The 13,793-nt window shown below is 40.2% G+C and overlaps 1 protein-coding gene across 1 annotated transcript in view; it reads right to left on the reverse strand.

Moving 5' to 3' along the window:
• Positions 1–13,793, reverse strand: part of Dner (delta/notch like EGF repeat containing) — a 331,006-nt gene that overhangs the window by 59,238 nt on the left and 257,975 nt on the right. The window contains exon 8 of the mRNA XM_006984167.4: positions 7,344–7,568. Coding sequence (XP_006984229.2) covers positions 7,344–7,568 — 225 coding nt within the window. The remainder of the gene's footprint in view (positions 1–7,343; positions 7,569–13,793) is intronic.

Consider the following 13,793-nt stretch of genomic DNA (forward strand, 5'->3'; position numbering starts at 1 on the left):
TCCCAAAGGGCAGCTCACCACCATACATAGCTTCAGTTCCAGGGGCCCCAATGCCCTCTTTGACCTCCATGAGCACCAGGCATGTATGTTGTACACAGACATATATTCATTCTAAACACTCACACACATAAAATAACTATTTTTTAAAGGGTCTGTTAGTCAACTCCTATAAAGGCAAGTGGAAGTTTTAAAAAGAGGACAGGAGGTACTGAGTGAGAGGGAGGAACACGTGGTGTCCTATGGAGCTGGGAGTGGTCTGGGATAAGAAGAAAGAAGAGGGAGGGAGACAAGGAAAGGGAGGGAGGGAGGGTCAGGCATCAGTCTTCTCCAGGCAAACTCAAAGTGCTCTGAATCTTCATTAAAATAGAGGCAATTCTGTAAAAGCGTGGGCTTCCACAGTGAGCTTTCAAACTGAAAAGCAAGGGGCACAATGGCAAACAATAAGGGAAATGCAGGGCATTGTCCTCAGGTCTTTGTACAAATCCAGTCACGGAAGAATCTTCCAGCATATTGAAGGCTAAAAGGCTGGAAAAATAGGACATGCAGAGGAACACTCACATTTGTTGTCTAATGTGGACTCTGGAGTCAGGCTATGGTCAATCTCGAGATGGCTATCACCAATGACACCCGTTGTTACAGGGTCTCCAATGCTGATGTTCTAAGGTCCCAAAGAGCCACTGTTATTTATTGACAATAATGAGTAGTCATTTCTACAGAGGCCATGCTGTGGACAGCTTGGGACACTAAAGATGTCTCAAGACAGAAAACTAAAAATAACAAAAGTAGGAAGAAAAAGAGTATTTCAGAGACCATGATATTTCCAGATCAGGAGTCAATGGTTCACAGTAATCAATACAGGAGACTTTCAGAGATGTAGAGGATAAGAGATATTATGAGTAGGTATCATGGACCCTGGATTTGAGACATGCCAATCAAGAGAAACTCCCAGAGCTGATAGAGCAGTGCATCTGTCATGTGGTTGTGTCTACAGGCTCTGAGTCATAGAAAGGCAGGCTCCTTTATTTAGGTGCACCCAGCAGACATCAGGCCAAATACAGTCATAAATTCCCAAGCCAGGCAGCCCTCGGCATCAAGTTCAAAGCAGCATGTGGATGGATCTTCAGAGGGAAGCAAAGACAGGAAGGAGGGGCGGTCCTATCTACTCACAAGAGTTCTGTCCCTGTGGTGTTCGATTTGGACACCTCTGTCTAAGAGTCACTCACTGACCCACAGCCAAGGCCACCTTCAATTCAGGTGCCCAGGTTTTCAGAAACAATGCTGAGACAGAGGAGTCTGAAAGCTTGTTCTTGTGATTGTTCAGCCAAAGAGGCCAAGGTCACAACTAATGTGGGAGCACGGTTTCCACAAGTAGACTTCCAAGAAGTCTAGCCTTTGGTCAAGAACAGTGGGTCTGTAATGTTGAGCAAATACAAATTAACATGAGAATTCCATCTCCTCCATTTTCTGCCATCTCCATTTCCTAGATACCTTGATTTCTTTAAGAGAAAACATGTCAGATATTTAGCACTGTGTGTGGATGAAGTAAGTTCTCAGAGATAGAAGCAACTCAAGGCACAGCCAGCCTGGAAAAGGTCATTGCCCCACTCCACAGAGCAAATCTGTGTGGCTAATGACTCAATTTGATGTGCTAATCTGAGGGAGCTACAAAGACAACCAGCACTTAGAAACTCTAGTTAAAGTCTTAATTTTTTCAGTCATTATTACCCTCAATGAATGAAGGTGACAGGTTAACCCTGTTTCTTATTTATTCTGAGGCAACAGAGGCTCTGGGTCCTAATCAGCTACATTCAAATCTGTCTTTCATCCCCATCTAGTGGAGTCAAGGGCAGAGAAACGGCAGCCATGGGTCTTACATCATGAAGGCTGGTGAATAAAAAAATACTTCCCTTATAAAGCTCCATCTAGCCCCTGGCCCTTATCTATTCATCACTTCAGTCAGAAAATGTAATGTTCAAGATGGTGAGTAACATTTAATCCTTGGACAATTTGGTATGTACATGTAACTGATGAGGAAGTAACTGGCAACTAAGTCGACAGTAGAAACGGAGCAAAGATAATATTCAGCATCTTATTGTTACATGGTTATCTTGGGGTTATTTTGTTTTGTTTTATTACTAGAGATTGAACCTATATCTTCATACATGCTAGGCAAGTGCTCTACCATTGAGCTATATCTTCAACCCCATTTGACTATTTTGAGACAAGATCTCAGTTGTTTGCCCAGGCAAGCCTTGAACTTATAATCTTTCTGTCTCAGAATCCCAAAGTACTAGGGATAACAAACATGTCTCACCAGGCCTAGGCTAATGTTTATCTTTTTATGTCTTAGACAAAATTCTGATGTGGTCTTGTTTTGTCTTACTCTGCCATGGCCTCTGAGTGATGTCTAATATCATCACGCTTGTCTTAATGTCCAACAGGAGGCAACAGGACTCCGTGATGTGTGCATTAAGCCGGCTCCTAATAACTCTAGGATCTATCTGCAGGTGACAGCCAAGATGTCAGCGGCTGCTCTTCTCTTCCCAAGTTCTTAGTTCTATCAACATTTTGAAGTAGAGATTTAAATTGTTTTTATTTGTGGGGTTTTTTTTGTTTTTGTTTTTGTTTTTTTTTTGCCAGAGTACAGATTACGAAGAGTAAGGCAGGTCTCCATAAATGAAGATACATCTGATTGAACAAGACTTCCTTTGTTTCTTCCTTTTTGGGTCTAGATGATAAAAAACAGGCACTACATTTTGGAGTATGACACAGGAAGGGTGTCACAGGATTGGGAATCAGAGATATATACTTACACAATCTATACCTCTCATACACAATCCGTACCTCTCATAAACAGGAAGCTGGAGATCACAGCATGTCAATATAAGAACTGTCTTCATCCCAGTAAACCAGAGGAAGTTCCCTGGCAAATAAAGATAAAAGTTGCCTGCTGTACTTTTCCCAGAATCTGAATATATCCAGACACTCATTAGTGAGCTAAATGACTTCCTATCTTCATTGGTGTGTTAATTTTCTTGTTGCTGTTCAATTACTATGAGTATCCTTACCATTAGGTCTTATCTTTATTCTGCTTCCAGGCAGTGCTGTCTGAGTACCAATGTGGTCAAGCCTGGACATCACAACAGGAAGCAACACCAGCTGTGTCTCACAAGCCACACAGCAGAAATGCAGCCCACAGGCGAGGCAAATGTAGAAAATAGAAACAAAATAGTATCTGAGTCCATTTGGCCAACACCCTGCCAGGTCCAGGAGCCTATTTGACTGACATTGAGTCATGAGAGATAATATTCTTAAAATTTTAATTTGATGCATATATTTGCATGCAAACTACTCTAATGCCTTGTAGCTTCAGTTCTTTAAGACAGGTCCCCCTGCAGAGGTGGGGCTGGCAAGCAAGCGAGTGGAGAGTGCTCGCTCACGTGCATCCGGAGGCTAAACCAGTCAAAAGAAAGCTGAACCTGGTCCCTCCAGTCAGCCACTGCATCTGATACTGGGTATCTGCAGCACTGACTCTAAAACAGCATCTAAAAGATGCCACCATTGTACTGAGTCACAAGATGCCAGGGTTCTACCTGCAATGGCCACAGTGTGCCCTTGACATGTTCACATCTAATACATGCAGCATTTCCAAGACCTCACTTCTCCAGCCTCTGGGAGATTTCAGTTTGCAATTTTTTTTTTTTAAGAACAAGTGCCCTGTCACTTAAAACTGTCACTGGGAGATGACATTTCAGCAATTACTCAGCAGTGGCATTTTGCTATTTAGTATTAAAACGCCGTCAGAAACACTGGGAAATGTAAGCTGAAACCGAAGCTTGAACAGAGAGCACCTGACACACCTGATTTGCAGTAATCCGAATAGCATAGTTGGTTTTTGGTTTTTGTTGTTTTTTTCAGATAAGAACTAGTTGCCAATCTGGTATGATTTCAATCTGCTGTCACTTATGAAACAGGATCTGTTTGCTCTCTGTAAAGATGATCCAGCCCACTGCTCTGCAGCCAGACACCCAATTTCACCCACTCTTACAAGATTCAACTATTACACAAACGAGTGGTAAAGCAATTACAAGCTCCAAAAAAATAAAAAGAAATTTCCCATTCACAGACTTGTCATATTCACTTTCTCAAATGTAATTCCTGCCAGATGTTTAAAGGCCTTTTTTAATTTCACAGAAAGTCACTCAACCACCTGAAAGATTATTCCCTCTGGAAGCAATTGGATGTCCCAAATTCGGTGACCAGGCTCTCTTGGGATCAATTCTAGGACCACACTGCAGAGTACATAACAAATGAAGGTATTGTGGAGTAGAAGATATGTTTTCTGTGGGTTTTAAGGCTCTTTAGGGATAGTGCTAGACCACAGGTGACTACCAATCTAAATGTGGACACAGATGAAGCCTTAACAGAGAACAGAGGGGAAAGCAAAATGTAAATGGGTGATGACTCAGTCCACTATGCCTCAAAAGATGTCATTGGAATCCTCACACACATACACAGAGAGAGACAGAGACAGAAACAGACAGAGACAAATAACTATAGTCCACTTAAAATTTGGAAAGGTTGAAAGGGTAGCTAGCTCTTAATGCCACACAAGCAGAGGAGCTACACTGAATCTCTCCCTCATGCTTCCTACCCAAGGAGGAAACTGAGGCCCAGGGATGCTCTATAAATGTCTTATATTCATAGTGAATAGATCAGAGGTATGGCCTTTCCATGGCTGCCAACTGCATTTCTCAGAGTAGAAAGAGAAACACTGAGTGATGTATGTTGCATGTTTCTGCTTAGGATAATCTCTCTCTCTCTCTCTCTCTCTCTCTCTCTCTCTCTCTCTCTCTCTCACGCACGCACGCGCAGGCACGCGCACGCACATACACAGAGAGAGACAGAGACAGAAACAGACAGAGACAAATAACTATAGTTCACTTAAAATTTTTTAAAGTACTAAATATGTTTAAGACAGGAGTTCAAAAGAGAAAATGACTTTTTCTGGTCTGTCCTGCTTGGGTCTTCTCTGTGAGGCTTGTAGGAAAAGAGAGCTCTCACAGGCAGGTAATAGAATATGGAGAAGTTCCTAACAGCAAAAGTTCACTTCCAGTTGCCACTGAGGGGAGCGACCCCATGTGCTGTGACATCTCCAGAGCTTGGGCATGGTGAGTCCTAGTTGTACTAGGTGTGAGGCGTGGTTCTGTCCAGTATGATGGCACCTTGTTCAGTCTGCACACACCAAACTGTCCTAAGGGTATGCTTACCAGGTAGGGAATAGTACAGCCCTGTTCTGCCTCCTTCCCCAGCATGCATCTCTGCCACACATGGGCTTGGGTTCCCACACATGAAAAACAGGCCCAACATGTTACCATGTCAACCAAGACTCCCATGGAGGTAGATGACAAAGACTCAGAAAAGACAGGGACATCACACAGGGAACTGAGGATACTTCACTTCAAGGTTTACAGAAAATCCCCATTATTACTGTGATCATTAATTGTGCCTATCTAGTTAGGTAGATGATGGTATCCAGATTTTTCCTCTACATACACGTGGCCTTGAAGGCATTTTCTCTTAGATGGCATTAAAATTTACAACAGTAGTCTCTGAGTAAAGCAGATGACAATGCAATGGAGTGAGGAATCAGCCCAGCTCTTGGAGACCTAAAGAGCAAAGACTTGGGTTATTGCAGATGAAGGATTTTAGCTTCAAAGCACAACACAGACGTCATGCTGGTTTTGCAGCCTGCCAGCTTCCCCTACGGATTTTGGACTTGCCAGTCCCCACAATTGTATGAGCCAGTTACTTAAAATAACCTTATGTGTGGTGTGTGTGTGTGTGTGTGTGTGTGTGTGTGTGTGTGTGTGTGTGTGTGTGTGTGTGTCCTGCTTCTCTGGAGACTCCTAACGCTGTTACCAAGCAGATTAAACAGCCCCTTCTCTGTATTGCAGAACATGGAAGAAAGAACTTGGCAAAATATCAGCTGCTTAGAAAAATCAGAGAATTAAGAGTCTATATGTAAAAAGCTTTTCATCGCCTTTTGAAAGCTTAGCTGCATTTCCCACTAACTCTTTTAATTGATTTCTGAATCTGAGACGTGGCCTTTGGAAGTTCTGAACTAGGCACTGGGGCCTTAGTGCCAGAAGCACTGAGGTTGGAGTCTGGCTCAGGCTCTCTAATGAGTCTGAGACCACAGGTAGAAAGTGAATCTACAGCAGTATTCCAGGTAAATGTAGCCCTGAAAAGTCCAAAGATGTGACATATCCAGCTAAGAACCTAGGAAGATTGTCACCCACTCAGCAATGGCTCAGCGGTACAGTTGTTGATTCAAAATCTCTTTAAACACATATACACCTTTCTCTTAGTCCTTGGGGCAGAGTGACACCTATCACCATCATTAGCATATTACCTGTCCCTGAAAGATGGGAGAAACATCCTAAGTAGTGCATTGTGCAAGCGTCACTGAGAGTGTTCTCACACATGCTAAGGTATCTAGGATGTCCACAGGCTATTCAACCCTATGGACCAGCAATGTATATATGGTATGTTGTAACAAAACATCCCTATGAGGTATGTGACTGTGTTACACTGTAAAGATGATGAAAGTGATATTGTGGATGAGTTCTGGAACTTAGAGGAGGGAAACTCAGGCCCTGAAGAGAGATGGAGTAACAAAGCAGGCATCCCAGTACTAGAGCACAGTCACGGATCAGTGAAAGCAGGTACTGGTTAGCCACACTGACTGACCCGGGTCACATGTGGGGAGAAGTAATGCAAGGATAGAGACATTGGCATAATGGAAATGAGAGAAAGGAGAGAGCTGCCCACATGTTCTTTGCAGACAACCAGTAGATAAGAAAGACACCAATGAGGACGAGTCATCACTCTGACTTCTGGGTTTCCAAACCTCCACAATTTAAATATCAGTATCATGAATGCAAAGTATTTTTGGGAAATAAATGATGAAGCTATTGAACGTTTACTGAGGAAGTTGAGTATAACATGCTATGCACGGAATAAGAATGTTAATAAACTGTGGTGATAAGTGGACTGCATTGTGCACTGGACACTAAAATTGTGTTAGAGATTCCATCGTTTTTTAAATTTCTCCATCCTGCTTTCTTGTACTTTCCAATTGTCTCACAATGAACATGAATAGCCCATGGGTAAAAGAAAAGACATGTTTAAAGCTCTACCTAGAGTAGGTCTGACGAGTAGGTGTGCACAAACCAGTGGGATTCACTTCTATGCATGTCACACTCTGGGTGTCTTTTGCTCAGATGCACAGACAAACAAGTGGTCTAGGAAAAGCTTCGCTGTCTACACGGAGAACCAACCTGGATCACAGAGGCACTTGTAGCTGGTGCCCACGCTGCGGCATGTGCCATGAGCACATGGGCTGAGGGCACAGAAGTCCACAAGCTGGGCACACGTCGGCCCTGTGAAGCCTGGGCTGCAGCTGCAGGTGAAGGTCACGCCATCCACATAGCAGGAACCATTGTTCTGACATGGAGACGACATGCAAGGGTCTACCTTCTCTTCACAAGCAGCGCCAAAGTATCCTGCAAGAAAGCATAGAAGGGCTTTGAACTCTTAAAGCAGGGCTGGAGGTATAGCTTAGTGGGTAAACTGCCTAGCAAGGACTAAGCCCCAAGTTCAATCCTCAGCACTATGTAAACTAATCATAATGGCTCAAGCCCTATAATCCCAGTGCTAGGGAGGCAGAGGCAAAAGCTTCAGAGGTTCAAGGCCATCCTCAGATACATAGCAAGTTTGGGAACACATAGGATATATGAGACCTTGTCTCAAAGAGTAAAAATATTAAAAAATCAGAACGTGTTTGCATACAATCACTAATTCAGATAGGTCACAACCCACTAAGACCTATTAGATTGTTTATCATAGATTTGGTAACCCTATGTTAAAATATCAAATCCTGTGTTTCTACACTTATTGAAACACAAGATATAAACACAAAAAATTGCTTGGATGTACATCATATGTGTAGTATATGTGCACATGACATGTGTCTAGTTATATGTATGTGTGTATGTATAATCTAAAATATGCCAAAAATAAGTAGACAATGATTACCTAAAAGTATAAGATATAACACTAAGTGTAAAAGAGAGAAGACATGTAAAATAGTAAATAATGAAGACATCTCACCCATACTTATCATTTGTCTTCTATCCAATTTCTTGAAAACAAATAATACATTTAAGTGTATAATTTCTAGATTATAATTCATTCTTCCAAAATGTACAAGTCAGTGTTTTTAATAAATGTATTCAGGTGTTCAACCCAATGGATAATATATATATTTTAAATGTTGATTCTGATGATGGGTAAACAAACATGGTACATCTACCCTTACAGTGCAACGCCATTTGGAAATAGTTATTAAGCACCAACATAAGCCACAAGATTAGTGAGTCACCAAAGCATGACACTCTAAGAACAAAGACATGTTCAGAAGATCATATATCAGAAGACTATATATCACATCATGTCACTTAGTAGAAATGTCCAGAAAAAGAACACATGAAAATATAGAAAGCAGGGGGCTGGAGAGACGGCTCAGTGGTTAAGAGCACTGACTGTTCTTCCAGAGGACCCTGGTTCAATTATCAGCACCCACATGGCAGCTCACAACTATCTGTAACTCCAAGATCTGACACCCTCACACAGGCAAAACATTAATGCACATAAAACAAAAACAGATTATTTTTTTAAGTAAATATAGAAAGTAGATGTATGATTGCTGTGGCTGGGGTATAAAGAGAGATTTAGGACAACAGATATGGGTAGTTCACTGGATTGAAGGAAATGTTTAAAAATGATCCATGTGAATAGTTTCACACCTATGTGGATTTACTAAAATTGCTGAATTGTGCACTTTAAAAAATTGAATTATTATATAGAAATTATACATGGAAGCATATTTTATGATATAATATTATGTAAAGCTGTTACATATTTTAATTTTAAATGAGATTATCAGATAAGTGAGGTAAGTGTTTTTTATTGTTTTGTATATACAAAATTTGGCATTTCTCAGGCCAACAAAATTACATATACATATATATGATATATATGTGCATGTGTGTATGTATGTATATATGTATATATATATATATAATATATGTATGTGTCTGCACATCTCTTCATCCACACAGGAGTGTATATTTAACAGTGTTATGAATGTAAGCTTCTTTTAACACTTTAAGACTAATTTGAAATTTTATTAAATATTTAAATTTTAAAAATTAAAGCTAAATAACATTATTCATGCATACTTTTCCTTTGATACTCTATTTTTCTCATCTGTTTTAGTTTATATTTATACTCATACATAATTCCTTAGTGATATTGACAACTTCTATAGTTATTGTTAAGAATATAGTGAATCTTTAAAATCAACAAAAATAGTCCCAGATTTTATTATCTGAAGGACAACTCATAAGTGGGCATAATTGGCTTGAAATTATTCTGGGTAGAAATAGAAAAAAATTAAATGACATTCAATATTTTATAAACTTCTCTTAGCTTTTATATTTTAGAAACCAGACTACAAAATGCAATATACAATCAGTCTTGATAATGCCTGCATTCTCCAAAGAGTCGCCTGGAGTAGAATATTTTTCTATCCTTCGTGTATTTTATTCTGCTATGATTAAAAAGAAGATGCTTAAACACTCATTAACATGGCAGCACTCACTATGAAGTATCCTTATTTAACAATTTATTTGTGAAAAAATAAAGCTATCTCAAACATCTTAATTTTAGAACAAAATTAATTGTTGCTATTTGGGTCTAGAAAATGCACTATGGCCATTGGAAATAGAAAAGATCCAATTTGGTCCTGTGTGCGACAATAATAAACAGTTCTTATTAATCTGAAGAGACAGGTTTGGGAAGTTAAATAACCAAGTCAACCCACAAGTTGCATTCAGACAGAGGCTTGGGGTTTTATCTTTTAACTTAAGAAAATTAAACGATGGGGCTCTTCCTCCAAACGGTTCAAAAATTAGAGCTGCAGCGTCTTCCAGACACAATGGGGCTTGTGCGTAGATGAATTCACAGATACAGTGGCAGCACACAGGAGCTGCGCAGGTCCGACCCAGATAAAATCCCAGCACTGAGTAGAGGAAGTACACATGGAGCCCCACCCCTAACCAAGAAGCTATTCACAATTGGTAGCTTCTGAGAGATGGAGGATTTGTTTCTTCAATGGCGTGACACTGGGTACATCAACCAGACTCTATGACAGTGCCTCATTGGCTCCGGAGAAGTTGGCCAACACAAAATGGACTTCATATTTTTGTTTGTTTATTTGTGCCTTTTTGTTGTTTTGGTTTTTTTGTTTGTTTGTTTTTGTTTTTTCGAGACAGGGTTTCTTTGTGTAGCTTTGCACCTTTCCTGGAACTCACTTGGTAGACCAGGCTGGCCTCAAACTCACAGAGATCTGCCTGCCTCTGCCTCCCGAGCGCTGGGATTAAAGGAGTGCGCCACCACCACCTTGCTTGTTTTGGTATTTTTAAGAGAAAGAACATATAGTTGGATGAATAGGGAGTGTGATGACCTAGGAGGAATTGGAATGGGGAATACGGTCAAAATATTGTATGAAAATTTTTATAAAGCAAAAGAAAAATAGGAAACATTAATGGAATTAAAAGATACCAAAAAATTGGAAAAGCTTCCCATTTTACAGATTGGAAGAATTAATATTATTAAAATACCTATACTACTCAAAGTGACTAACAGGTTAATGCAATCACCATCAAAATATCAATGACATTCACAGAAAAATTAAAAAAAAAAACTGAAATTCATATGAAAGCACAAAAGACCCCAAATAGACAAAGCAGCCTCAAACCTGATGAACAAAGCTAGATGTGACACAGTACCTGACTTCTGGAAACACAACAGAGCCATGGTACCCAAAACAGCGTGACACTTGGAAGCACAGTCCAATAAAACAAAAGAGGAACTTTAAAAACAAAACCACAAACCTATAGCTAACTGATGGAAGACAAAGAGAACTGGGTCCAATTGCCACCTCTGTCCGCTAATCTGTTAGACCCAGGGCTACTGCTGAATCCCTCTGGCTTGTTCTGGCATTAAGTAGGATGCAGATACTGATGATGGATTGGATTTACTATGGAGTTAAGATGCAATGCTAACTATGGAACAACAAGTAGTCACATTTGTATGTGACAGCCAGAGACCGTGAAGATGGCCCTGATACCAATGCAATGGAAAACACAAGGAGCGGGGGGGGGGGGGGGGGGGGGGGGGGGGGGGGGGGGGGGGCTGCAGTGAGGGTTATCAGTCCAGCTGGGAGGCAGGACACCCAAAGTATTTCATTTCGGAATGAAAGGAAGAAGAGAATGCTGTGCCAGATTTTCAAAATCCTCTACTTTGATTAGCAAATTCTGCAGTTCCTTCCATTGCTCAAGTCATTGTTATCTTCTTGTTCATATGACATCCTTTTGTAAATGACTCACTTCCTCCTCAGTTGCCCTGTAAATGACCTTCCTAGGAGAACAGGAATAAGGCTTGTAATACTAGTAACAAAAAGCCAAAAAAAAAAAAAAAAAAAAAAAAAAAAAGTTTGAATTTCCTTACAAGCTGTCTGACCTTGGACAAAGTATCTTATCATTCTCGGTTCAATTTCCTTACCTACAAAATGTGGTAGACTCCTACTAGGTGAGACTAAGTACGGTGGCCTGTGGTACTCAAAAATGTTGGATTCAACTTCTTTTAAACTGTGAGTCTTTTACTATGTATACTATGTATACTAAGAGATTGTGCATAGGGAAACTGGAAGAAAGCTGGCCTGTTAAGCAATCTCTGGAACATAGTCAAACTTCACATTTGCCCAGAGTCCCCCAGGGCTGTATCCCTGAGCATGACTAAGGGCGTTTTCTGGAATCAAGAGCTGGTCACACACAGTTCTTTAAACACATGCAGTTATTGGGCCACCCTGCAAGGCAAAGTGGGTGAGCTCTTGCGATAATAGCTGTGGGAAGAGGTACAAGAATTGCTCAGAAGAAAAAAAATCTCTTCATAAGTTCAACAAGAGTCTGTTGAAACTGCACTTGCTCATGCAAGCAGTTAGAAGTATACTCACCATTCCAAGGATTTATAAACCCCATGAGTGCTGTTATTTCTTCATTTTCTAATGGGGAAGTAGACAGGAAAATCAAGGACTTTGCCCTAAGGCATACAGTTAGAAAAGGAGAGTCAGATTTGAACCCAGAATTCTCAAATCAAGGTTCTGTTCTAACATTCAGTCACACAGAGTACATGGTAAAGAAGCCAGTAATGAGATGAAATGGTATCTGTCTGAACCCTCACTCATTACCTAGCACCCTAGTATCCATCTCCCAACTTCCTACATTAGAGAACTTCAGCTCCACAGAGATGAAATAATAGCTACACTTCATAGCATCTGCTACAGTAATATATTGACCTGTCACTCCATTTCTGGATAGTGAGCTATAAATGTAAATAATCTGAGTCTACATATGAAAAACTTCCTTAAGAAAGAGTTGGAATGTACCCTTTGCTTTTAGTACTTTATCCCTCTGTCCTTCGTTTCATCTAGACTACATGCATATGGCTAAATTCTTCCTAAGTTTGGTGGAAATTATCAATCCATGAACAAAATATTCATTGAACCATAAGAAGGATACATTAAAACACACACTAACATCATAGCCAAACTACTGAAAATAAAATATTAAGAGCAAATATTAAAAGGAGTCAAGGTCTAGTGAATCATATCAATAATTATATTAAATGTAAATGGACTAGTACCTAAAATGAAATGCAGAGATTCTTAGATTGCATTAGAAATAGTAAGTTCTATGTGTTCTCTAGAAGCACTCTACTATCAAAATGAAAACATATAAAGCTGAAGGCAAAAGAAGAGGAAAAACATTAAAAGTAAATAAATAACAAAGGTGATGCATCCACAGTGGGTTCCAGGCCTGCTTAAGCTACATAGTAAGATCTTATTTCAACAATAAAAAAAAAATGTATTAGACTAAAGGAACTCTTAATATAGAAAGCAGGTAATTTATCAGGAAGATCTAACAATCCCAAATATGTAGGTATCTAATTAAGACAATTTCAGGTACAAAAGAAATTGCCAGTTTCTCAGAAAACTGGGAATCAATCTTCCTCAAGACACAGCTACACCACTCTTAGGCATATACCCAAGGAAATGTTCAATCATACCACACGGACACATTCTCGACTATGTTCATAGCAGCATTATTTGTAATAGCCAGAACCTGGAAACAGCCTAGATGCCCGTCAAATGAAAAATGGATAAAGAAAATGTGGTACATATACACAATGGAGTACTACTCAGCAGAGAAAAACAATAACATCATGAGGTTTGCAGTCAAATGGATAGAACTAGAAAATATCATCCTGAGTGAGGTAACCCAGACTCAGAAGGACAAATATAGTATATACTCACTCATAAGTGGATACTAGATATAAAGCAAAGGATAACCAGACTGCAACCCACAGCTCCAGGGAGGCTAGCTAGTAAGGAGGACCCTAGGAAAGATGCAAGGATCGCCCAGCGATGGAGAAGTAGATGAGATCTACATGAGCAAACTGGGGGTGAGGGGGGTTAATGGAGGGCAAGGAACAGTGGAATGAGAGCCTAGGGGAGCAGGAGTTTCAAGCCAGAAAGGGAACAGAGTGGGGGAACAAGGAAAGAGATACCATGATAAATGAAGACTCCATGGGAATAGGAAGAAACA

This window comes from Peromyscus maniculatus, chromosome 13 (assembly GCF_049852395.1).
Source record: "Peromyscus maniculatus bairdii isolate BWxNUB_F1_BW_parent chromosome 13, HU_Pman_BW_mat_3.1, whole genome shotgun sequence".
Lineage (NCBI taxonomy): Eukaryota > Metazoa > Chordata > Mammalia > Rodentia > Cricetidae > Peromyscus > Peromyscus maniculatus.